The following is a 24,139-nucleotide window of genomic DNA, read 5'->3' on the forward strand; positions in this document are numbered from 1 at the left end:
ACCAATTCCAAACTATAAGTGTGATACGTGAGTAAAGGAAGAGTACATGAATCAACCGAGATCACATCTGAATAAGAGCAACGCTAAAACTAGAGTCACTGCCTATACTAATAAAGTGCACTTTTCTTTACTTAGAGAAATTCTATATTGGGTGACTTTCTAGGAATTTTTCTAAGATTCATGTGAGTGAGGACAAAACATGTTGGAAGAACTCATGTTGATTTGTGGAGATAGTCTTTACTCTTAATAAACGAGAAATAGGTAACGTGACCTAAAACAACGAGGCCCACTTGAAAGGACTATGAGGCCCACTTGAAGGACTATGGGACATCATTTTTAGGACATCATTTTTAGGGCATACCCCAAAGATTGTCCAACGCCACTACCATTGGCTGCAGCCACCACCACCAACCGACACTGAAAATCACTCATTTTGCCCTTAAAAAGCTTCCATTTCATTCACTCTCTCTTTCACTTTGGGACCTTTTACTTTTGTTAGGGTAATGAGCTGACATCTCCACCCTCTAGGATTTTGAGCACTGTCCTTTTTGGATCCACCCCACATATTGTAAACATGGTATAGCTCAAGAACAGCGTTAGGTCTCGCTCGTGTTAAATAATTTTATTGTAAACCGTGCTTGTAATAAAGCTTTTGTTACCAAACGATCTAACCCTATTTGGATCCCGCCCTACGATCACATAATTCTTAATTAATACAGTTAACATGTTGTATAAACGTTAAAATAAGATCTGATAGGTACATAATCGAAAGTTTTGAGATTTATACACGAGAGAGTTTAGGGTTTGGGTGGCATCCCAACCATTTGGATAGGATCTTTTTAGGATAAATCAAAGCCTTGTCCGACAATTTAGTGGGCATAACAAAAAAGCTAGAAGCTTTGGGATGACGGTTGAAGCCGACACCGACAAGGACAAGTCCTATAATTGTAAGAAAAGAGAAAGAATGGGGCTTTGATGGGCTAAGGAAGATGATAATGAGAGTGGGGGGAGGTATTGGTTAGAGGATTTGGAGGGTAAACCCAAGAGTAGGTGGAGTAACGTGTTGTCTATGGACGTATATCGGTTGTCTCGATAATGCTTGTTTAGGATGTATTGTTCATGGCTGCATGCCCGTTCCAAACATGTTTTACATGCTTTCATCTTCAATAGATATTACTATTTCATGTTGTGTCAATACGAGAGTATATGACTGGTCACCAAAATCATGTCTACACCCGTCACCGCTAGAATGTTCCAAAATGTACTATACGAAAATGCGACTAGTTGTCAATTCTTCCTACCCGAGTTATATGATATTTAAGCTGTGATGTTCTATTTTTGCTTATAGTCATACAAGGACTTTCAAACTTTCTTTCAACGATTCTTTCTCCAATCCTCTCAAATTATTTTCAACTGTATTTCCTCACTCACGTTTTCTAAAACAATACTTGCAAACGTGACTCAAGGCTCGAACTTACGCCGACGTTGTCTGCAAAATCTGAATTTCTCACAGCTGAATTGTTCACTAGGTTAAAACAAGTGTCGTACAATCGTTGTCCCGCTGCCGCAAGAGTGCAATTGTAACACAAAGCACGCTTGATCATAGAGTTCCTATCACTAAGCCACTGATAAGAAAAATGCACCTTGTTGGTTTAGGAATCGACTTTCAATTCTTTTAAATCTTTCTTACTCATCCTATCATCGAAATCGCTCTCATTCACATGTTGTCTTGATTTATTCATATATCCCTGAGTTACTTGTATCACATATATTGTTGATAGATGATTACTAACTAGAGACAGTGTAATTGTAATTTACGATTTTCTTACTTACAACTATGATCGATATTGATAATTTACGATTTTCTTGCTTACAACTATGATCGATATTGATACATACTCATTTTCTTCGAACGCTAAGTTCAAATACTCGTAATTCAAGTCCTTAAAAACATTAGGCTAAAAAAGTTTTAAACTTTAATATGTTCACACTTTCAAATTTTTTATTTTTAATTAATTAAACAAAAAAAAAAAAAAAAAAAAAAAAAGAGAGAGAAAACCGTGTGGATCGTCGATGAAACGAAACTAATTACCAGTTTCGATTCCAGTGTGCTGAGGGTGAAGTTAATTTTCTAATAGCCGCCGCCCGCCATCAAATCGACAGCCGCCGGTTCCGCCTCCGCCTCCGCCATGGCCGCGCCCTTCGATTCCAATTCTCGGTCAGTCCTCGAAACATTCTTCTGTGCTCGATTCATTTTAATTCCCATTAGCGATGATTTTCTGAATCTCCCATCTGATTCTTTTGTGCTGAAAAGGGAGGCTGTTCCGAAGAAGCGATCAGCTCCAATCAAGTTCTTGGTTCCTCTGGTTTATGCTCCTGTTCTTCCTCTCAGTAAGTTTAATCCTCTGGGGTTTTCATTTTTTCCAGATTTTGTAATGATTTTCCATCTGGGTTTTGTTCGAACGAGATTCTATATTTGATTTTCAGTCAGAATTGCTCTGCGGAAGAACCCTGTTATGAGGGATCGGCTGTTCACGGCGGTTTTGGCTGGTGCTTTTGCCCATGGCTTTTACTTGGTGTATCCTTTTAAACCCTTATATCTGCTTTGATCATTGATCATATCATATTGAATGCCAGTTCTTGAATCTTGGGATTTTCATGCTTCTCTGTTCATTTGTTGATGATCTGCATCCGCTGTTTCTTAAAAGTGTGTCTTCTTGTTTGAGAATTGTTATGGTATTTTAATAGAGGTGTAGTCGAGTCAAACTGTTGAGAATTGTTGGGAGAAGAGTCCCACGTCGGGTTGATCATGGGTTTATAAGTAAGGAATATATCTTCATTGGTATGAGGCCTTTCTGGGAAACCAAAAGTAAAGTCATGAAAGCTTATGCTCAAAGTGGACAATATCATACTATTGTGGAGGGTCGTAGTTTCGAACATGGTATCATAGTCATGGCTTAGCCATGTCAATAGAGTCCGCAAGGGTCGAATAAAACAGTTGTGAGCCTCGAAGGTGTAGTCAAAAGTGACTCAAGTGTTGAACAAAGGGGTGTATTTTGTTAGAGGGCTTCAGAGAAGGAGTCGAATCTCGATTAAGGGCGGCTGTTTGTGGACTCCATAGGTCTCAGGGGAGACACTATGGTGTACTTTGTTTGAGAGGAGGATTGTTGGGAGAGGAGTCCCGGCCTTTTGGGGAAACCAAAGCAAAACTATGAGAGCTTATGCTCAAAGTGGACAATATCATACTATTGTGGAGATTCGTGGTTCCTGACACAAATAGTTGCCTCGTAAGTATAGTAGAGGTGTGTACAATTTGGCTCGGACATTGGTGGATATATATAAAGGGAGGTTAGTGTTTAATTATGGAGTTTTTCTTTGTGACTTCATGAGTGAAATTTGTTGGGTTTCTGAATGTTGTTGATCTAGTGTACAAATGATTGTCCAGGGATCAAGGCTTTGATGGCTCCTGAGGTGTGTTCATAGGTCTCAAGAGAAGCTAGTGATTTCAATTGTGAGATCACACCTCAGTTGGAGAGGGAAACGAAACATTTTTATATGGGTATGGAAACCTCTCCCTAGCAGACGCGTTTTAAAAATCTTGAGGGAAACTTCGAAGGAGAAAGCCCAAAGAAGACAATATCTGATAGCAGTGGGCTTGAGTTGTTACAAATAGTATCAGAGCCAGTCACCGGGCATTGTACCAGCAAGGTTGTTGAGCCCCAAAGGGGGGTGGATTTTGAGATCCCACGTCGATTAGAGAGAGGAAAGAGTGCCGGTGAGGATGTTGGGCTCTATAGGAGGGTGGATTGTGAGATCCCACATCGGTTGGAGAGGGGAACGAAGCATTTGTTAAGGGTGTGGATTCTGTCCCTAGCAGACGCATTTTAAAAACCTTAAGGTTAAGCGCGAAAGGGAAAGCCCAAAGAGAACAATATTTGCAATATCTGTTAGCGATAGGCTTGAGCTGTTACACCAATAACCGTTGCTTATTATCAGGGTAACATCCTGAAACGAGCTGCGCGGTTCTATTATTAAGGTTATGCAATCTGAATTAAGCAGATGAATGAGTTATAGAACAACGCACCAACCATGGGAGGTTTGAGAGTAGCTCAATTAGCTGAAGGTATGAGAATATGAAACTCACATTTTCCTATTCCAAAAGTTAAAAGGGTTTGTATCAGTGGGTTGGCTCAGGTCGGGTTTCATGCAAAATCGACCCGTCCCCACCTGGTTCGTTTTCACAGAAAAGAGACCTGATTGTCGTTAGAGAGATCAAAATGAAAATAAGGTTGATGTCGATTTTAGCTTTCGAATGTCGTGGTGACATCATGGAGGAGCTACGTGTCACAATCGCACTTTTGCAGTAGCGGGATAGCGATTGTGCAACACTTGTTCTAATCCAATGAACAAGTCAACCGTGTGAAATTCAGACTTTGCGGACCATATTGGCGTACGCTCAGTCTCGAGTCATGTTTGAGAGAAATATTTTGGAAAACGTGAGCGAGGTCATACGTTGTACACAATGTTATAAGCTAAAAGTTAGTAGGGAACAACGACGACTTTGATAGCATATAACCTGAGTAGGAAATTGACAACTTCCCTTATAGTAGATTTTGGGTCATTTTAACCCTGTCATGTGTAGACATGATTTTGGTAACCGATCATACACTCTCATATAGTAAAGGCCTATCTAACATGGAAGCAAGTAAAAGGGGTTTGGAACAAGCATGCAGCCATGGACAACACGTCCTGTACAAGCATGACCAGGACAACCGTCGTGCAACCTTAGGCAACACGCTTTAGACAAGTATGATCATGACACTATGTAGTGAACAGTGACTATGAGTACTAAATGAGACAATGAAATACTCGAGAGGAAGGAGAAGGGTTGAATTTGAGAAAGAAAGGTCGGTTTTGTTTGATCAAAACTGAGAACCGTACTGACCAAGGTCCAGTCCGATTTTCGATTCGGTTCCTTTCAGCATTGTATTGTTGAGTATAAACATCATTTTTGTTTGTTTTATTTTCATAATTGTGTTGTGTTCCTTGATGGGTATGTTCAGAAGTGATATCTATGATGCTGAGAGCAAGTGAACTCAATTCCCCATCTCCACATGATCATGATCATGATCATGATGATGCTGTGAGTTTTTTTAATGCCTTTACTTTTCTTCTTATTATAACAATGAATTTAATTTTAAATTTGAATGGCAAAATTTAATATTTTATGATCTCATTCGTTATTCAATAAGAGTTACTCGAAATAGATATATTCATCATATTCCACTTTTAATAATTACATGTTATTATAAAGATAAAGAAAGAATGTGATATAAGATGGGGTATCCGTTGAATCACCGGTACCGGAATCTCACATTCTTCTTCCCCTTCCTCTTAATCTATTTTCCGGTGTCATTCTTAGTGTTTGAGAAATCCGAAGCCAGACGAGATGCGACGCCCGAATGGTACATTCCGTCATGAAAACAATCGGTTTTCGACGTCATAATTCGGAGTTGCCTCGCTTTCTCTGCCGTTAAGCCACCGGGAGAGAATCGATTCCCTGCTGCCTTCTCTGCCGAATTCGAATTCGAATCCGAATTAGGATCTGGCTGCGCGCCCTCGGTGATTTTGTTCGGCGGGCAAGGTTTCCACCAGGGCTTGTAATGGCGCTGGGGATCTGGTTTCCGGTGACCGGTGCCGGCGCTGGCAGATGGTCGGAGTCCGATGGGGCGGAAGACGAGTAGATTGGTGGTCATCTTTTTTGGGGAGAGGAAGGAAGGTGAAAATGAAGCGATGAATTGGTTGGCTTTTTAAATTTGTAATTATACCCAAAAAAAGATATCATAATAATAGTTAATTTCTATTCCACAAAAATACCTATTTCAACATTTTTCCATATATATATATATAACATTTTTAGTTCGTGGATTTTCGAGTTGTTTCTAAATTTGGTCGTTTGTGGGGGGTCGAGCTGAATGACGGGTGTCTTCTTATCCTTTTTTTAAAGGTTCTTATATGAAGCTAACATGACTAGCTTAGCCAAAGAAAGATGACGGGATTGATGTTTAGAGGCTATAGCGGGACTACCATAGGAAAGTCTACCCCCTCCTGCTAACATAAAAAGAGATTCTTGTAACAATAGGCTCTTCCCGACCAAGTTGAATATATATCGAATATGACTATTGGCTTAGCTATATTGATAAAAGTATTTAAGCGTATCTAACCTAATTGATTGTTGTTATTTGGTGTAATTTTACCGGCCCAATCTACCTGAAGCCAGATATAGAAGGAAAAGTGAACGAAACCGGTCTCGAGCATATTTAATCCTATCCCCCATGCCAATGAATCATCTTTTTTTGCACCAACTCGACCCGAAAATCTTCCTAAAGAAAACCGTAAAAAACTTACGACAAGCATCCATCACTGTTTAGTTCATAATCCGCAATAATACGAAAAGAATGATACTATTTATAATTATTATTCGAGCATGGATATTACAATTTAAAATACAAGAATTTGCATTAATTTCACTCACAATTTGGTAGCAATCCCAGTCTCTCCAAACCTTTACCCATCATACCCTGCATCAACAACCAAGAACCAATGTTTGAAATAACTTTTTAAATATTTAAAAAATACTTAAATTTTTGGATTAATAATTTTATATAAAAAAATTTATTAAGTAAATAAAAGGGGTTTTTCAAAATTATTTTTGAGACACTGTAATTATAAGTCAACCCAAGTAAAAAATTATTAAAAGGAATAAAAAAAATTCAGAGTGGAGAAAATTACTGCAGAAATTCAACGGTGACGAAATTGACAGTCGCGGAGGTATTAACAATGGAATTATACGCCGTCGTCGACAGAATCATCGTAGTTCCGGTCGCCGTCGGAACTGAAACGATCGACGGAGCGTAATCGACGATCGTAATCTGAATAGTCTGATCAGGCACACAGGCTTCCGGGTCTGACGCACTGAAACACCTAACAAAATACTGTCTCCCACACGCTGCTCCGTTCTCCCAAACTCCGTCTCCGGCCGCCGCGAAGAGGTTGCTGGTCGGAAACTGAGTCAAATCCCCACCAAAACACTCCGTCGCTGCAACAAACGGAGACAAACAAACAAAAGTCAGAATCCCGAAATTTCAAAAAACCGGAACTTGGTGTTGGAAATCGAAGCGTGGGTTCTTACGGGAATAGGGCGGGGGGTATCTGGAAGCGGTGCCGAGATCGGCATGGGAGAAATGGAGAAGGTGGGAGAGGAAGAGGAAGAGGAAGAGGAAGAAGCAGAGGCGCCGCCATTGGAGGGGATTGTTTTGAGGTCTTGATATGAACATGTTTTCCAGGAGAATAAGGGATTGAAAGATTGGTTTTCAGTGGAATCCAATTTTAAAAAATTGGGGATTTGAAAGTCAAACGGGTTTTCGAGATCTGGAATTGGGTTTTGTTGTTCGTGTGATTGAATCATCTTTTTTCTTTCTTTTTTTTTTTTTTCTTTTTTTTTTTTTTTTTTTTTTTTTTTGTAAATATTCTAAAAAATATATTGAAAAATAAGAATTTCATTCTTGTTTAGACAAAGACCTAATACAATTATTAAAAAAAAAAATGAAATGTACATTTATTGCATAGAGATAAGTACTTAGGCAACCAAAAAGTCAAAGGCAAAATAAATTCAATCATCTTCATGCAGTTGGATGGGAGGCCGCAATCCATACCATAATTTATTATTTTGCTTTTTCACCAACAATCATTCACCTATCAATCTCTTTGTTCGGTTTGGAGATTCAACTTCTAATATCTTAACTAGAAGTGAGCGAATGTACAAAAGTTTAACTACATCTCTTATTTCGAAAGCAAGTGGATTTGGACGTTCAACCCATGTTCTCTTAGTTGGGAGTAAAGGAGGGTTTGGAGATTCAACCATTGATCTCTTAATCGAGCATTCAACTTGATCTCTGGATAAAGAGTACGTGGAGTTTAGGAGTTCAACCTTTGATCAATAAGTGAGCATACAAAGATTAAATCTGAGCTCTAATCTCCTGATCGAGAGTAAGTAAAGGTAAGGAGATTCAACTATTGCTCTCTTAGTCGAAAGTAAGTGAGTATGAAAATCTAACCTGATCTCTTAATCGAGAGTAAATAAAGATTTGGACATTCAATCACGGATCTAAGAGTACGAGTTTGAAGATTCAACCTCTAATTTCAATTTCTTAATGGTATTTAAAGATTAAACTACTTTAGTGTATTTATGTTCCATAACATTTGCTTTTTGACCCAATGATTTACCAATCAAAACGTTTTGCCCTTAAAAAGGGCAATTGACGTAAGACGCCTAATAATGACAAAATGCATGTTCAAAATTGACCAAACCCACATGCAATTAACATACAATAATTAATAGCCAAGTCTTCACAAAAGTATCATCCCTATTTATCTTTATTGTATAGTTGACCAGGTCAAAGGGTGTCATTCTCAAGGCCTGTGACACTACTAGCAAAACAAAGTTGAATAAATACTATTTCTAAGGAAGAAAACTTAAAAGACTTGTATCCCGGGAATTAGATGATCGTCGACATCGACATCTCTATAGGCTCAGCATCGACACAAGGGGTCGAATATTGTAAAACAAAAATTATCCATTCACATTCACATTAACATTTTATCAATATTTTCATACCCGAGAAAAGAGAACGAACGAACAAAAAAAAAAAAAAAAAAAAAGAAGATGCTGCCATTTTTCAACCGAAGACCTGGAAAGTAGAAGAATGAGGACAAGAAAGTACAAATGCCCTTCAGGAAAAAAATGTATAAGACAGCTCAGACAGCTCAAGAGGGTCCTCTAAAGTAATTACACTTTTCAAACAGGGGAATAGGAAGACGCGTTTTGAGTGTAAGGGCTTAGAGAAACTTACATGGAGGGGAAGATTCTTTTGAATTGCTATCACAGCCAACAGCGCGTCCTTTGATTCCCAAACAGGGATAGGTACTCAAATGGGGTCGAGTAGAACGGTAACTTCGATCTACTACTTCCAGAGCTTTCGCAGCGACATGTTCTTATCTGTATCCTTCTTCATTACCTTCGCAACCGCCATCTCGAAATCTTCCTGTGTCACATGAACCCTTCTTTCCCTTAGAGCAAACATTCCAGCTTCTGTGCAAACAGCCTGCAAATGAACGAGAGATCAATATTTGAAGAACACTTGAAGCAGAAAACAGGAGAGTCTTGCTTAAAAATCTAACGAACCTTAAGTTCGGCACCGGATGCGCCGTTCATCTTCTCAGCAATCTTCTTCAAATCAATCCCCCGCATTAAATTCATTTTTCTTGAGTGTATTTTCAAGATATCGAAACGTGACTGCAATACAGAAATATAATACCGAAAGGTAATCATACTAAAATAGACTTCATACAAACAATTTGTATTCGAATATATCCGATAAGATACAAAACTAAAAGTTATTAAAGAGAAACACAAGAAAAACATTTAGGAACTGAAGAGGAAACTGTTCACCAATGACATTTAACATTGTTATGTACCTCCTCATTAGGATTTGGGAACTCAATTTTTCTATCTATTCGTCCAGGTCTCAAAAGAGCTTGATCGAGAATATCAATTCGATTTGTGGCCATCAGAACCTGTTGATACACTGGTAGTTAGTACACCAAAACAACAATCGTATAACATTCGTCTAATTCTTCTTATAAAGAAAGTCTACAAAGCCAGCTACACTAACCTTGATCTTGTTTGATGCTTCAAATCCATCCAGCTGGTTAAGAAGCTCTAGCATTGTTCTCTGCACCTCACTATCACTATTACCACTCCCAGATTCCATACGAGCCGACCCGATACTGTCAATTTCATCCATGAAAATGATAGATGGAGCATGTTCCCTGCAGTAAGGTATTAAAAAATGTGTTTCATAAGTTGACAGTAAAAAAATACATCTGATTCTGAGGAAGAGAAGCATGAAGTAATAACATCGTAGAAGTCAAGAAAATTACATTCATTCCATCCATTTTTTTAGTGAATATAAGGATCCGCCATTGACAGCATGGATAACAATCAAATTATAACTTTTATTTATTTATTACTTATTCTTTAGGTGGTTGAGGGATATTTCATCAAGCAATTTAAGCATAGAGCATAAAGAATAACAATAATAGAGGAAAACTTAATCAAAATCCAAGACGTTCAATTGTTGAAAACAAATACTAAAATAAACTCGAAACAGACCTGGCCATCACAAAAAGTTCTCGAACCATTCTAGAACCCTCTCCAATGTACTTCTGTACCAACTCAGAACCAGAAACCCTGATGAAAGTACAATCAGTATGATGTGCAACTGCTCGAGCCAAAAGAGTTTTCCCAGTGCCAGGAGGGCCATATAGCAAGACACCCTACGCATGATTTAAGAACGAAAATATGAGTGAGATTAGAGGGAAAACAAATCAGCAATTAAAAGCAGTTCATGCTTTACACTAGACTTTACCTTTGGTTGAGCTATTCCAAGACTCTCAAATAATTCTGGATGCTTGATTGGAAGCTCAATGACCTGAATTCAATAGGAAAATATGACACAACGATTACAAGTTTCTAACAGAAGTTCACGATAGACTTTATCAACATCCTACAAGCAATGAAGGTAAATCAGGGAACACAAACTGATGAAAGATACCTCTTTTATCTCCTTAATTTGCTGATCAAGACCACCAATCATGTCATAAGTAGAATCAGGGACCTTTTCAACTTTCATAAGATTCACCAATGGATCGACTTTGCTTGGCAGAACTAAATGAAGAACATAGCTGTCATTTCGAAGAGCAACCCTAGTTGATGGGGTGATTTTTGTGATATCAATGCTTTTATCTATATCAACAACATATTTCCCTTCTGGATGCACCTGTAAAGAAAACGGGAGAAGTCAAAAAAGAAATGTAGCAGGCACCTGTGACCTATAGCTTCACATTATGAATCCTAGCTCAAAACCTACAGTACCCGTGGAGTCATAATTACTAGAAACAGAAAACACTCTGCAAGCTTAATGTGACGCACAATCCTCAGAACAGGGGAAAACGTCATACTGTGGTTATTGAAAAAAATTAGAAGCCACATGTGAAACCATATTGCCCCGTCCCAAAGAATGCAAATTTGGAGAATTAAAACTAAACTTCTGTTCAAAACAACCTAAATTCTTTATGCAAAACAAACATGGTTTATACAAGTGAGATAATTTTGCACAAAGTTGATATAAACATTATAAACAGAAGTTGCCAACCACATATTTGCTTTACAATAAACAATATTAATTCTACCAATCACTTTTGTGTGGAAAACCCTAGCACTAAAACCCCTTCAGAATAATACTTCTTACAATAAGAATCACCACCTGTACATCCATTATTAACTAATATGGATAGCTTGGTACAGATAACACACACCGAAATGTGGATGTAACTAGTGGTTACGTCTTCAGGGAAAACATAAGTTACTTTTCGAATAATCACTAACCTTCACTAAAACCTTATTCTTTCCCATGACTTTGACCACTTCGCCAACGTACGATCCAGGTTCCTGAAGCAGCTGAAGTTCTTCACGAAGCAACCTCACTACACAATTTCAACCCACACAACTAGTTCAAATGTGAGTCAAGAGCTAAAGCATCAACAAATATGATCCCAAACCATTCCCGATCGTAACAAAGAATGCAAGAAATGATTTGCCGAACCGTACTGATATCTAACAAAAACTCAAGTAGTCTGGTAGATTCAGCTAACTATTCCACATTTCTACGTCGCATAACAAAGAAAAAAATTGTTCATGTCCTGCTTTAAAAGCACCAAGAACCCTAGTTTTGAATCGTAGCCAGTTTCTTACTTCAAGTTTCATTGAAACATTGAAAACAATTGAAGAAAAACATTCCACGCTCCAAGAAAAGGAAACTTCACTACACGAAAATAACATAAAAATTCAACTCATCGTTGATCTGACAAGGTTAAACCCGATCAAGACAACTCTCCGTCAAAAATTTATAAAACTGCCAGCGATTACAATTCCAAACACTAGACTTGGACAAAAGAGTTACTGTTGAGTAATCACTGTTACCTCTAGAGTTGAGCTCGTTTCGCTGAGCTTCGAGACGATTGAGATTGTGAGTTTTCAGGCGGAGTTGAAGCTGGAGGTCCTGAATGTGTTGAAGATAATAGTGCCTAAGACCTTCGCCTTGCTTCGCCGCCAGCTTGGCGGAGCACGTCTCTTCAAGTGTGGCCTCCGGTAGCGTGGTGTCCAACTCCATCGTCGCCATTGAAATACTATAGGTGCTTCCTGAACTACTTTGTTTCTCTTTCAGTGATTCGAATGGGAGAAATTGCAGAGAGACAGAGAGGTATTTATATACGAACAGAACTGGGCCAACATTTTTCATTTGTTCTCGTGATGGGCCTTTCGGAAGCCCATATACACAAGGCCTCGGCCCATGTAGTCTTGGGCCAGTATATCCAAATTTTATTTGTAATGTCAATCCTTTTATTATTATTATTATTTTGGAATATTGTTAATAAATTGAGCCAATGGTTGAATGAGAAATTTTGGTCAATCACATCATCTATCAAATAATGAGTTAAATTTGGAACCAATCACAAATTGACAAGTGTCTCAAATTATGGTAAATTTTATATAATGTCACACGTCTCATTTATGGTCGTTTAATTGATAAATTTAGTCCGCCAAATTGGGTCAAAAATCAAACGAGCTCTAGATAAATTTGGCTCAAAACCTAAATCCGAAAGTCTAAGCCAATCGGGGTTAGTCAAAAGTTATCGAAGTCCAAGTCTACCGACCCACGGAAAGCTCTCAAAACAGATAGTAAGGGTGTGAAAATCTGTCCCTCGTAGACGCATTTTATAATCGTGAGACTGATGACAATAAATAACGTATCAAAACAGATAATATCCACTACCGGTGGGCTTGGATTAGTATCATAGCCAGACACTGGATAGTGTGTCAGTGATGACACTAGGCTCCCAGGGGGGAGTGGATTGTGAGATCCCATATCAATCGAAGAGGGGAACGAAACATTATTTATAAGAGTGTGAAAACCTCTCCCTAGTGTACACGTTTTAAAAATCGTGAGGTTGATGGCTATACATAATGGGTCAAAACAAACAATATCTATTAGCAGTGAACTTTAGCGGTTGCAAAGGTAGATCCAACATACAAGATCAACAAACTAAAGATCAATCCAATGTACAAGTTGAACAAACCAGAGGCTGCATCCCGTGTACAAGATTAACCAACCTAGTTTACTCAAGAATAAATGCTCGAGCCCTTAAGTCAAGTGTACATCATCGTAAACCTCATCGTAAAAATAAAAAATGAAAAGCATGAATCCAACTCATTGATTTAATTTTCAAATTAAAAGCATTAATCCATGACCTTATACTCTTATTGGCTTTTTATTTAATGTAAAAAAAAAAAATAAAAAAAATAAAAAAACAAACAAACAAACAAATTCCTCATATTGACTTTTAAAAATTAAATTAAACGTTGACTCTTCAATTAATGTCGGGTTGAAAAATAAAAGTCAACCTCTCATTCTTCCTCACCCTCACCTTCGATGTTATAAATACCTCACTCAATGCTTCCAATATTTTCATCCCTTTTTAACTTTCAAATCTCGATCTTTCTTTCCTCTCTTCGCTACTAAAAATAATGTCTATCGTTTTCAAGATTGCAGTTCGTTGGAACGTAAACAACTCATACAAAGGAGAGGATGACGGTACTGATCTCGACATTATTTATGCTACAAAGATGAACACCGAAGAAGATCGTAACAGTATCGATTCATATTATCTAAGGCCATGCTTCGATGATGATGGTGATGATGAAGATCCAATTTACGATTACGCTCCAGCTGCTTGATTCATGGATAAATTATTACACGAGAGTTGAGTATAACCTTATCGTTTTAAATTTTCCCTAATAAAAAAGAACAGAACAGATGAATATTCATTTTGTTTTTAGTTTTTATTTTTAAAAAAATAAGTCTCGTCTTTTGGAAAACGAGAGAATTCATTAAGAAATATACTTTCTTGTTGTTCTTTATTATTATCAATTCATTATCTTTTCAGCTATTACTTATTATCGTCCTACGATATATTTGAAACCATATAGTTTTTATTACGTTGAATATTTGAATTTTAGTACGTTATATTCAAGATAAACGGACTAAACAAAGAAGGCTACGGGAGCTCGGACAGATCAAGGGTCTTCTCGATATCTTTCTCAACAAAATAAGTGATAGTACGTGAATTTTTTGATATCCGTGCAACCCACTTGGTTATCTTTTACCGAGTGATATCGTACAAAAAAATGAGGAGAAGATAGGTCAGTAACCCAGTGTCGAGTTCTACGACATAAGCTTTAAAGAAGAGAGCTATCAATTATACGAAATCTAGGGTTCGAGCAGGTCAATGCAGCTCGACTTCTCGTGAATTAAAATTAAAATTAAATTATAAGAATAATAATAATAATATAACACATGCATACTTCTTCATTATTATTGCTTTCTAGCCCTCAAAGTCAAAAGGTTTCAAATTAATATTTGGAATTTTGTATTGTTTAAATTCTTTTTTTAATATTTAATTAAAAGTCAAATAATATAATATTCAATTATTAGTACGAGGTAAGCTAGAGACGTGGGATTATAATTTGTCGGAACCAAAATAGAATCGTAATTAATTAAATAAGTATTTTAGAATTATAATATTTTAAACAATTTCAAATTTTAAAATAATTAAAATTATTTGTTAGAAAATATTACTTTGGAATATAATTTAATTTCAAAATATTATTATTATTATTATTATTACTAAATTTACTTTCAATTTGATCCATAAATTTTAATGTATCTTAAAAAATAAATTTAACTAGAAAATAAAAATAAATATTATTTTCTAGCAAACATTTATTAATTTTTCATTTCCTTATTAATAAAATATTTTCATTATTTTTTCTTTTTCTTAATTATTTTCATTTGGGACCAAGTACCGAATTATTATAAGTTGTGGAATATCCAAGAATATGCCTTAAATAATATACATATATATATATATATATATATATATATATATCTATATTGTTCCTAAAAAGAAAAAGAAAAAAAGATACTTTTGAGAAAAGACGAGCACGACATACTACGATCACGTACAAAAATGCTGCCCTTTGGCTCAGCAATATGGAACCTCTCATTCCCGTTCCTTTATGAGGTAGGCTCAAGCCTTTGACCTATTCTCGATTGAGCAGTAGTTCCCGACGGTTTACATATAGGAATTTTGACCCTTTGACTTTACCATATTCCCTTCCCTTCTATGGAGTTATCTTTCATTTGTCCTTGCTCTGTCGTTGTCATTGTCGGCCACTAACGAAAGTTGAATCCATATTCTAGAACCAATACTTACATACTTACACGAGTCATTTTTATATGAGAGTACGTGTCAAAGCTTTTCTAATATGTCTACACGATTTGTACAAAGTGGGTATTAGGTTACTCATCGATAGTGCCCCACAGTCAAATCGGCTATTGGACATAACTCGTCTATGGTCAACGTTGACCTCACGTGTCGTCTAGTGATTAAGCCACGTTGCAAGGTTGCAAGTTCCGCTCAATCTCGTAACAATATCTCTACATGTTTTGATTCACATTTGTTGCAAAAGACATAGATTATATTCTATTCTTATCTTCATATAAATGGTTCTTTTCTCAAGATTCTTTCATTTGGGATTTGTTTGTGGAAAAAAACTTGTCGTTCCACGTGTTTGATGACATGTCAACTTGAATCCAACGTGGCTATACCAACATTGAACGCCATTGGTGGGTGGCGTTGGGCACTCAAGTGCACCATCACGAGCCCCTCACTCTGGCTCGTGCCCACCTTGCGCCACCAACGAGCCCACTCATAACCCAACCCCTCCCCTCTTTTCATCTTTCCCTATATATAAACTACTAAACCACACCTTATTCTCAAAAGCTCTTCGCTCAACTCATTTTCTTTAGCCTTCTTTGACATGGTTCCCATTTCTAAGCCTATGGCTTCGTGGTTGACGAGCCTCGGAGCTGGTCGACATGACTACCGTGAGAGACGTGATTGTGGTTATATTGCTCCCGTTTCGATGGTCGAAGAAGATGGTGACGACGATGACGACGATGGCTACGACTTTGCTCCGGCAGCTTGAGTTTCGATAAGAGATCTGAACTGACGACCGTGGTGGTGACTACGAAGTGGGAGAAAGGGTAGCGGGTTTGTTTTCATTGTTGAAAAATTAGGGTTTTGGGGAGAGAATGGAGGTATGATGGGGTGATCGAGAAAATTGGCATAACGAGTTAGGGTCGATCCCCTTGAATCGTTCATAAATGTATCAACCTATGTCTTCCCCTACGTTCTGTTTGGATAAATATCGCTCATGCATTGTATGCATTACGTTCTGTTATAAAATAATGTCTTATTATTTATAATTGTATCGACCGAATTAAAATTCGTGAAAGGGACTTTGTTGGATCTTTATTCAAGCACGTGCGTTCTTAGCTACTTGTTTTTTAAATTTTAAAAAATAATTAAAATAGAAATTTGACTAAACATTTAAACGTTTCAAAAAAAAATATATGAAAAAATAATTAAAAATTGGAAAATTTTAAGACTAAAAAGCGTAAATTATTTAATTCTTTTTTAATTTCATCTACCACTATAAAATAATATTAAATCATTACTAATTAAACAATTAATTCTGAATTAATTTATACATATAACTTTTTTGAAAAGTAAAGTTTTGGAATTTGGCATTAAAGTAAATATCACAAAGTTATTTTTTTAAAAAAAAGTTTCTTAATTAGTTCCAAATTTATAATTTTAAAATAAAGTTATATACAATATGTTTACACAAATCATCATATTATATATAATATTAAGATAAGGTACATTTTAATTATTGAATTTGACTGTTTCACGAGATAAACTATAGGTTTAGTTGAAGATACAAATATAGTCTTCGAGCGTAGAAAGAAGAAAACTTCATGAAAAACAAGACTGTTGTAGTATATACAGTGCAATTAGCTAAGACATACTGTATTGTACGCTGATAAGTTTGTATTCGACACTTGATGACTTTGATATTCTCTGACAACTTTCACGACACGACTATATAACCTAATTGTCTCGAACTACTTCTATGAGTGAAGATTATCTGCATAGACCAACACTATAACAACTCAAGTCCATCGCTAGCAGATATTATCCTCTTTAGACTTTCCCTTTTGGGATTCTCCTCAAGTTTTTAAAACGTGTCTGCTAGAGAGAGGTTTTCACATCCTCGCTGACACTCGTTCCCTTCTCCAATCGATGTGGGATGCCCCCAATCCACTCCCCTTCTGGGCCCAGCGTCCTTGTTTTATAAGGGTGTGGAAACCTCAACTGTCTAGTTTATATCAGAAATAAAATGACCATCAGAATGATACTAAGAGTTTTATTGTCTTTTTCCGTAATATGAGATAGAAATAGATAATTGAAAAGTGACCCATTTGTATATATATACATTTGGTTTGTACTCCGAAGATATCTATGATAATTTGCCCTTTTACGTTCTCAAGAGTCTCTCTTCATTGTCAAATGCCTTTTGAATTAGCTTGCAAGGGTATTTTCGTCAATTTGAATGATTAAAAGTATGTTTCGAGTAACTTTATCTGTTTCAAAATCATTCTCGAAACATATCCTAAAGCCAACCTAAGATGACATACACAAACGAACGCTAAACATTAGCTTAGCTTTATTGAGATGTAGAAGATATGAATATTAGTCCTCGCACGTTAGGTTCTAGAATGAAGAAAGATACGTAATATCTAAAGGAAAGACAATGTTTCTGTTCGATACGAGTTCTTTAAAATGAAAAAAAAAAAAAAAAAAAAAAAACTCGAGTGAGCTTAAGTATAAAATCGAGTACAAATAAGACAATATTTGTCAGTGATGCGGTTGAATCGTTACATTAACCGAATTAGCATACAACACGTTAAGGACAATGAACTCTCTACATAAATTTTCACAAAAGTACGATATTGTCCTATTTCGGCTTTCCTTTTTAGCTTTCCCTTAAGGTTTTTAAAACGCGTTTGCTAGGGAGAAGTTTCCACACAATGTGAGATCTCACGATCCACCTCTTTGGGGCCCACGTCCTCGTTGGCACTCATTCCTCTCTCTAATTGATATGGAATCTCATAATCCACCTCATCCGGGCCAGCGTTCTCGTTGACACACCACCCAGTGTCTAGCTATGATAACATTTGTAACCGCTCAAGCCCATCGCTAGCATATATTTTTCTCTTTGGGCTTCCCCTCAATGTTTTAAAACGAGTATGCAAGGGAGAGGTTTCTGTGATGTCTCACATTGGTTGGGGAGGAGAACAAACCACCATTTATAAGGGTGTGGAAACCTTCCCCTAGCAGACGCGTTTTAAAGCCTTGAGGAGAAGTCCGAAAGGGAATGCCTAAAGAGAACAATATCTGCTAGCGGTGGATCTGGGCTGTTACATTTCCACACCCTTATAAACAATGTTTCGTTCCCCTCTCCAACCGTTTTGGGTCCCAGCGTCTTCCTGACACTCATTCACCTCTCCAACACTCCTAACTTTATTTTCTTACCTCATTCCAAACGTCTCGTACCAATAATGAAGATGATTATCCTTACTATCAAATCAATACGAGACAACGAACAAGCTCCATAGTATCCAATCTCGTATATTTGGTCACAAGCGATCGAAACAATGATCACATAATTTGGGTAAAAGAAAGCATCCAACCACCTTCCTTTTGAAGCTCCCTTCAAAAAATATGCTACGAATCTCTTTCTCTATGTCTCTTTATGAGCCCACTTGATGAACAAACGTGGGCAATGGGTTAAAGACACCACATGAGAGTTGGTGTTGGACACTCTTTGTTGCCCATTACCCACAATCTTCCTCGTGTATTCCTTGTGCCCTAAAACCTCACCTTTTTCGCTCTCTCCCTATTTAAACCCCTTCTCCCCGTCCTCTACTCGTAACTCAATCGAAACTCTTAAACCTCTCTCGCTCTCTCTCAACATGGCTCTCGTTTCTAAGTCGGTTGCTTTGATGATGAAGAACAATTCGTTTGAAGATGACAAGCACCGTAGAGAATTTACTACTTTAGCACTTGTCGTAGAACGAGAAGGAGATGATGACGATGACGATGATGGAGGTTATGATTACGCTCCAGCTGCATAACCCTAATTGTCAAATTTCTCAGTACTACGATATAATCATTAGAAGGGTTTTTCTTTAGGGGATATGAGATATCTAGAGATAAAGCAGTGTTTAAGTTGAAGTAACTAAACGATGTATATGTCTATTCTTATATATCGGTAGTTTATATGTCATTTCATGCTCTCGAGAGTCTCGGATCCATGTCACATGCTTCATAATGAGCTTTCTAAAGTATTTAGATGAACACAACTCAACTCAATCATAAAATATTTGAAGTTTAGCTCGGGACAAATGAATTCATTTATTCAAATTTTTGTTTTAAATAAAAATAAAATGTTTATACGTACATTTATTCGAAAGATAATTATGAAATTAAATAAAATTAAAAGAAATATATGTATATCGGAGATCCCACGTTTGCAAGAGAAGCGAATGAAAGATTCTTTATAAGAGTGTGGAAACCTCTCCGTGACAGACGCGTGATAATCTCTCCCTAACAAACACGTTTTGAAACCGTGAGACTGACGACGATACGTAACGGGTTAAAGAATTTAGGGAAACCCACGAACCAAATCAACCCATAAACTTTTCATTTATTTGAACTCAGCTTAACTTACATAAGTTTAGCTTAGGGGTCGTGCAAGACGAAAGTCTCATACACGATTTTGAACGAGAGAAAGAAGTGAGGAATCCTCTTTTCGACTCTCGCGCTCCAATTGTTCTTTTTCTTTCTGTTACTTCGAAAGTAGCTGTTTTAGCTTCAGCTACTCGAATTTTCGATATTCCTTCTTATTTCTCATCAAACAAATGACGTCTTCTTCTAAAAATTCTAGCTATTCTTAGCATGATAGTCGAGAATCTCATTATTATTACTCAAACAAGCATGAAACAAATGCTTACGTATGCGTCCATCGGTGAAATCAGATAACTCAACCCAAACTGTATTAGTTGGGTTCATTGAATAGGTTCTTGAGTAGCCAGATCTCATATATCTATATATATATATATATATATATATATATATATATATATATATATATATATATATATATATATATATATATATATATATATATATTTAATTTTTTTTAAAATGATAAATAAATTGTTAAATTATAAATTTAATTTTAAAATTTTGGAATTTATGTTTATTTGATTATTAAATTATAAAAAATGTATAGTAAGTTCAAAAATAAATTAATTTGAATTTTATGTTTTGTAAAAAGTTGAGAGAAAAGAATAAAATTGGAAATTTATATTAAATTTGTAATTCTAGAAATAAACGCCATACGACGTCGTTACATGTGAGATATTTCCCACGAGGTAATGGGCTTTACGTGGGCCTCATTCTGTCATCTCCAGCATCCCCATTGATTTCTCCTCTGTGAGCAGTTCCCTGTAATTTCCTCATTTCTCTGTCTCTGTAATTCATTCAAATAAAGATCAGATCCCTCTCTCTCGAGCCTCAGACACTCGGCTCCACACCCATTTGGCTTTCTCCGTGTTCATTGGGTCTTTGGATTTTTCTGATTCCGCTGTAACATCATTGGCGCATCTGTACGATTACAAAATTTCCATCCATTCTTGTTCCAGATCCGTGCTACCAAATTTTGTCGGTAATCCGAACCTCCTCTTCTCACCATTTACCATTTACTTTGAATTTGTGGAGAATTCGAGGATCTGGATAAGTATCTCCGATTCTGTGCTTTGATTTCTCTTTCGATCTTGATCCGTATGCCACCGTGATTCTTTTTGTTTTGTTCTTGAGTTAGCGAAGTTTGGGCGTTGATTTTCGTTGAGTATATACTAGAACAATGTCTTCCCTTCGATTGGATTCGAAACAGTACTTCACAACCAGCGGTCTTGTGATTGGTTATGCGCTTTGTTCGAGCTTGCTTGCTGTGATAAACAAGTTCGCCATTACCAAATTTAACTATCCTGGCCTTTTGACGGCTCTCCAGTATCTAACCTCTGCTGTTGGAGTTTGGGTTTTAGGGAAACTTGGGTTTTTGCATCATGATCCCTTTATATATGCAACTGCTAAGAAGTTTTTGCCTGCCGCGTTTGTCTTCTATCTAGCAATCTTTACCAACACAAATCTTCTTCGTCATGCTAATGTGGATACCTTCATAGTGTTCAGATCCTGCACTCCCCTTTTAGTTGCCATTGCTGATACCGCGTTTAGACACCAACCCTGTCCATCTAAACTCACGTTTGGATCGCTGCTGATCATTTTGGGTGGAGCTGTTGGGTATGTAGCTACAGATTCTGCATTTACTTTGACTGCTTATTCATGGGCATTTGCTTATTTGGTGACAATTACTACTGAGATGGTTTACATCAAACATATGGTTACAAATCTTGGACTGAACACATGGGGTTTTGTGCTTTACAATAATCTAATTTCCTTGATCTTGGCTCCTGCGTTCTGGTTCATCACTGGAGAGTATGTTGATGTTTTCTCTGCCTTAGGTTCAAGTAAAGGAGATTGGTTTCAATATGATGCATTTTATGCAGTATCCTTATCTTGTGTATTTGGTTTCCTCATAAGCTTCTTTGGTTTTGCGGCACGAAAGGCGATTTCAGCGACTGCCTTCACGGTTACTGGTGTCGTTAATAAGTTCTTAACAGTTGCTATCAATGTCGTTATTTGGGATAAGCACGCGAATCCATTTGGTTTGGTCTGCCTCCTTTTCACAATTTCAGGGGGTGTTCTCTATCAGCAATCGGTTTCTGGAGTTGGCAGTGCCCCGTCGACCGCAGATAAGCCTACAGGAAACGATAACGATCCCGAGGAGAATCGTGGCAAGCCTGGTAAACTTTCCTCCGTATGAAGTTTTTCTTGGAACTTAGATTTTTGGCTACTTATGATAAAAAGTAGGCTATTTGGAACCTATATGAACTTAGGTATTGGATATTTCTTTTTGATCTTATTATTGATGAAGTATTTTTCATGGGATGTCATTCACACATGCTAGTTTTAAGGATTTTATATGTATACTACTCTACTACTCTTCTGATTTTTAATGAAAGGGTTTTATGCATTTAGCTCAGGGATTCATTTGACATAAACATTGTAGCTTGTTCTTAGTAGTATCTTTTTTAATCTTTGAAACTGAGAACCCCTGAGACATGGACTAGATATTATCGTGTATACCCTCGAAACGTCGCTAATATCGATGGTGTGGCTGGTTAGGAGTCTCTGAAAGGCTATATAAACCTTTACCTTCAAGTTGTTTCTTCAAGTTTGCTCTGGCTAATGAATTAAGAGTCATTTTGCCTTTCCTTTCGTGTAGACCTGAGTCGAGAGTTACGTTCCAAGACTTTTCGGGTAAGGATTGATCATCCTAGTTGTGGAGTGTTTGAATTTTGATCTAAGAGCAAGGACTTTGATCTTAAGACAGTCTGTTTCTATCTTGAACCTTATGGTTTGTCTCAAACTGAGTATACTCTAATTCTCTATTAGGGAGTTCATATCAAGATATCACCAGAAATCTCCACATGAACAACTCCCATCCTTAAAATGGTGAAATCTATTGTGGGCTCGAATAATTACTTCTCTTTTATAAACGTGTAATAGCCCAAGCCTACCGCTAGTAGATATTGTCCATTTGGCGATGTACTAGCCAAGAGGCTTAGCCTCGAAGGGTGTGGACATGAGGTGGTGTGTCAGCAAGGACGCTGGACTCCAAAGGGAGGTGGATTGTGAGATTCCACGTCCCACTCTTCTGCATCTCATTGAGATACTTCAAAGCCTCTTCTCTCCCAAGCCAAGGAAAGGATCATTGCAGTCCAAGTCATAACATCTTTCTCAGGAAGTTCTTTGAAAACCTAATGCACCCAAATGGCTGCACCTTTCGTGTTTGACCCCCACAAAATAGCAGGAATGTCTCTGTAACGCTAATAGATATTGTCCTCTTTTGACTTTCTCTTTTTCCTCAAGATTTTTAAAACGCCTCTGCCAGGGAGAAGTTTTCACACCTTTATAAAGAATGTTTCGTTACCCTCTTTAACTGATGTGGAATCTCTCACAGCGTCTTTATAATTGCTATTATGTACATGTCCATTAATTATGATATTCCAATAGAACAAGTTCTTTTGAGGCATCTTATCGAATAGTTCTCTAGCAATGGAAACCGAGTCACACTTAGAGTAATCTTCCAATAGTGTTGTCATCAAAACGCTATGATATCCATGGTCATTGCCATCAATGTTCTCGTGCGCGGTTTCCAAATCCCTTGCCATGGCACACAAGCAGTCAAAACGTGAGTCAAAGCAACCTCATTGGCTTTCACGTTCTCAAGCTCCATCCATCTCAAAAGGTTCAATGGCCTTCTCTGCTTGATCCCACTGTGCATAAGCACTAACCATGGTTGCCTAAGAAACCACATTTCTGTCTTGCATGTTGTCGAACACTTTCTGAGCTGAAACCGAACACCCACAACTCGAGTACATATATATATCGAAGCGTTCTGAACATAAGAATATGAAGCGAACCCAAGCTTTGTCGAAGCGTTATGATGTTAACATTTATTTTAAGGATATCGTAAAAATCAACTTCTACATTGTTGTTATGTTAATTATATGAGTGATGTCATGTATGCCTGTCAATTTTTACGTCTATTTTATCTCATTTTACTTAAAAATTTCTTTAAAAATTTTCAACCGTTAAAGTTAATATTTCGAAACATGGGGGTACAATTGTAATTTACCTCAAAGTTTATTAGTATTTTATATTATTTAACTTATATTAGATTTTCTAAAAAAATTTCATATTTGTTTAAAATGTTCTAAAATGGTAAGTTTAACTAAATGACGGGATCAAATTGAAATTAAGATTAAAATATAGGGATGAATTTAATCCGTAAAACTTT

At 37.0% G+C, this 24,139-nt stretch overlaps 4 protein-coding genes across 6 annotated transcripts; 2 read left to right on the forward strand and 2 right to left on the reverse strand.

Annotated features, from left to right (window-relative positions):
• Positions 1–2,058: 2,058 nt before the first annotated feature.
• LOC111805333 (uncharacterized) lies at positions 2,059–5,919 on the forward strand. 2 transcript variants are annotated; one of them, XM_023690363.2, is made up of 5 exons: positions 2,059–2,218; positions 2,315–2,391; positions 2,488–2,578; positions 5,064–5,143; positions 5,423–5,919. In XM_023690363.2, the coding sequence occupies exons 1-4, from the start codon at positions 2,190–2,192 to the stop codon at positions 5,092–5,094; spliced, it is 228 nt and encodes a 75-aa protein (XP_023546131.1). In that variant the 5' UTR covers positions 2,059–2,189; the 3' UTR covers positions 5,095–5,143; positions 5,423–5,919. The 2 variants fall into 2 exon arrangements, with proteins under 2 accessions (XP_023546131.1, XP_023546130.1); XM_023690362.2 differs by having other exon boundaries at positions 5,064–5,919.
• Positions 5,920–6,127: 208 nt separating this feature from the next.
• Positions 6,128–7,484, reverse strand: LOC111805332 (EG45-like domain containing protein 2). 2 transcript variants are annotated; one of them, XM_023690361.2, is made up of 4 exons: positions 7,193–7,484; positions 6,793–7,099; positions 6,536–6,581; positions 6,128–6,383 (listed from the first exon to the last, which is right to left on the reverse strand). In XM_023690361.2, the coding sequence occupies exons 1-3, from the start codon at positions 7,335–7,337 to the stop codon at positions 6,575–6,577; spliced, it is 459 nt and encodes a 152-aa protein (XP_023546129.2). In that variant the 5' UTR covers positions 7,338–7,484; the 3' UTR covers positions 6,128–6,383; positions 6,536–6,574. The 2 variants fall into 2 exon arrangements, with proteins under 2 accessions (XP_023546129.2, XP_023546128.2); XM_023690360.2 differs by lacking the exon at positions 6,128–6,383 and having other exon boundaries at positions 6,446–6,581.
• Positions 7,485–8,618: 1,134 nt separating this feature from the next.
• On the reverse strand, positions 8,619–12,371 carry LOC111805331 (26S proteasome regulatory subunit 8 homolog A). Its single transcript, XM_023690358.2, has 9 exons — positions 12,104–12,371; positions 11,510–11,607; positions 10,677–10,901; positions 10,491–10,553; positions 10,235–10,398; positions 9,735–9,891; positions 9,538–9,636; positions 9,245–9,355; positions 8,619–9,164 (listed from the first exon to the last, which is right to left on the reverse strand). The coding sequence occupies exons 1-9, from the start codon at positions 12,300–12,302 to the stop codon at positions 9,024–9,026; spliced, it is 1,257 nt and encodes a 418-aa protein (XP_023546126.2). The 5' UTR covers positions 12,303–12,371; the 3' UTR covers positions 8,619–9,023.
• Positions 12,372–20,624: 8,253 nt separating this feature from the next.
• GONST4 (golgi nucleotide sugar transporter 4) lies at positions 20,625–22,318 on the forward strand. Its single transcript, XM_023691019.2, has one exon. The coding sequence runs from the start codon at positions 21,080–21,082 to the stop codon at positions 22,097–22,099; it is 1,020 nt and encodes a 339-aa protein (XP_023546787.2). The 5' UTR covers positions 20,625–21,079; the 3' UTR covers positions 22,100–22,318.
• Positions 22,319–24,139: the final 1,821 nt, after the last annotated feature.

This window comes from Cucurbita pepo, chromosome 11 (assembly GCF_057944985.1).
Source record: "Cucurbita pepo subsp. pepo isolate OVF chromosome 11, ASM5794498v1, whole genome shotgun sequence".
NCBI lineage: Eukaryota > Viridiplantae > Streptophyta > Magnoliopsida > Cucurbitales > Cucurbitaceae > Cucurbita > Cucurbita pepo.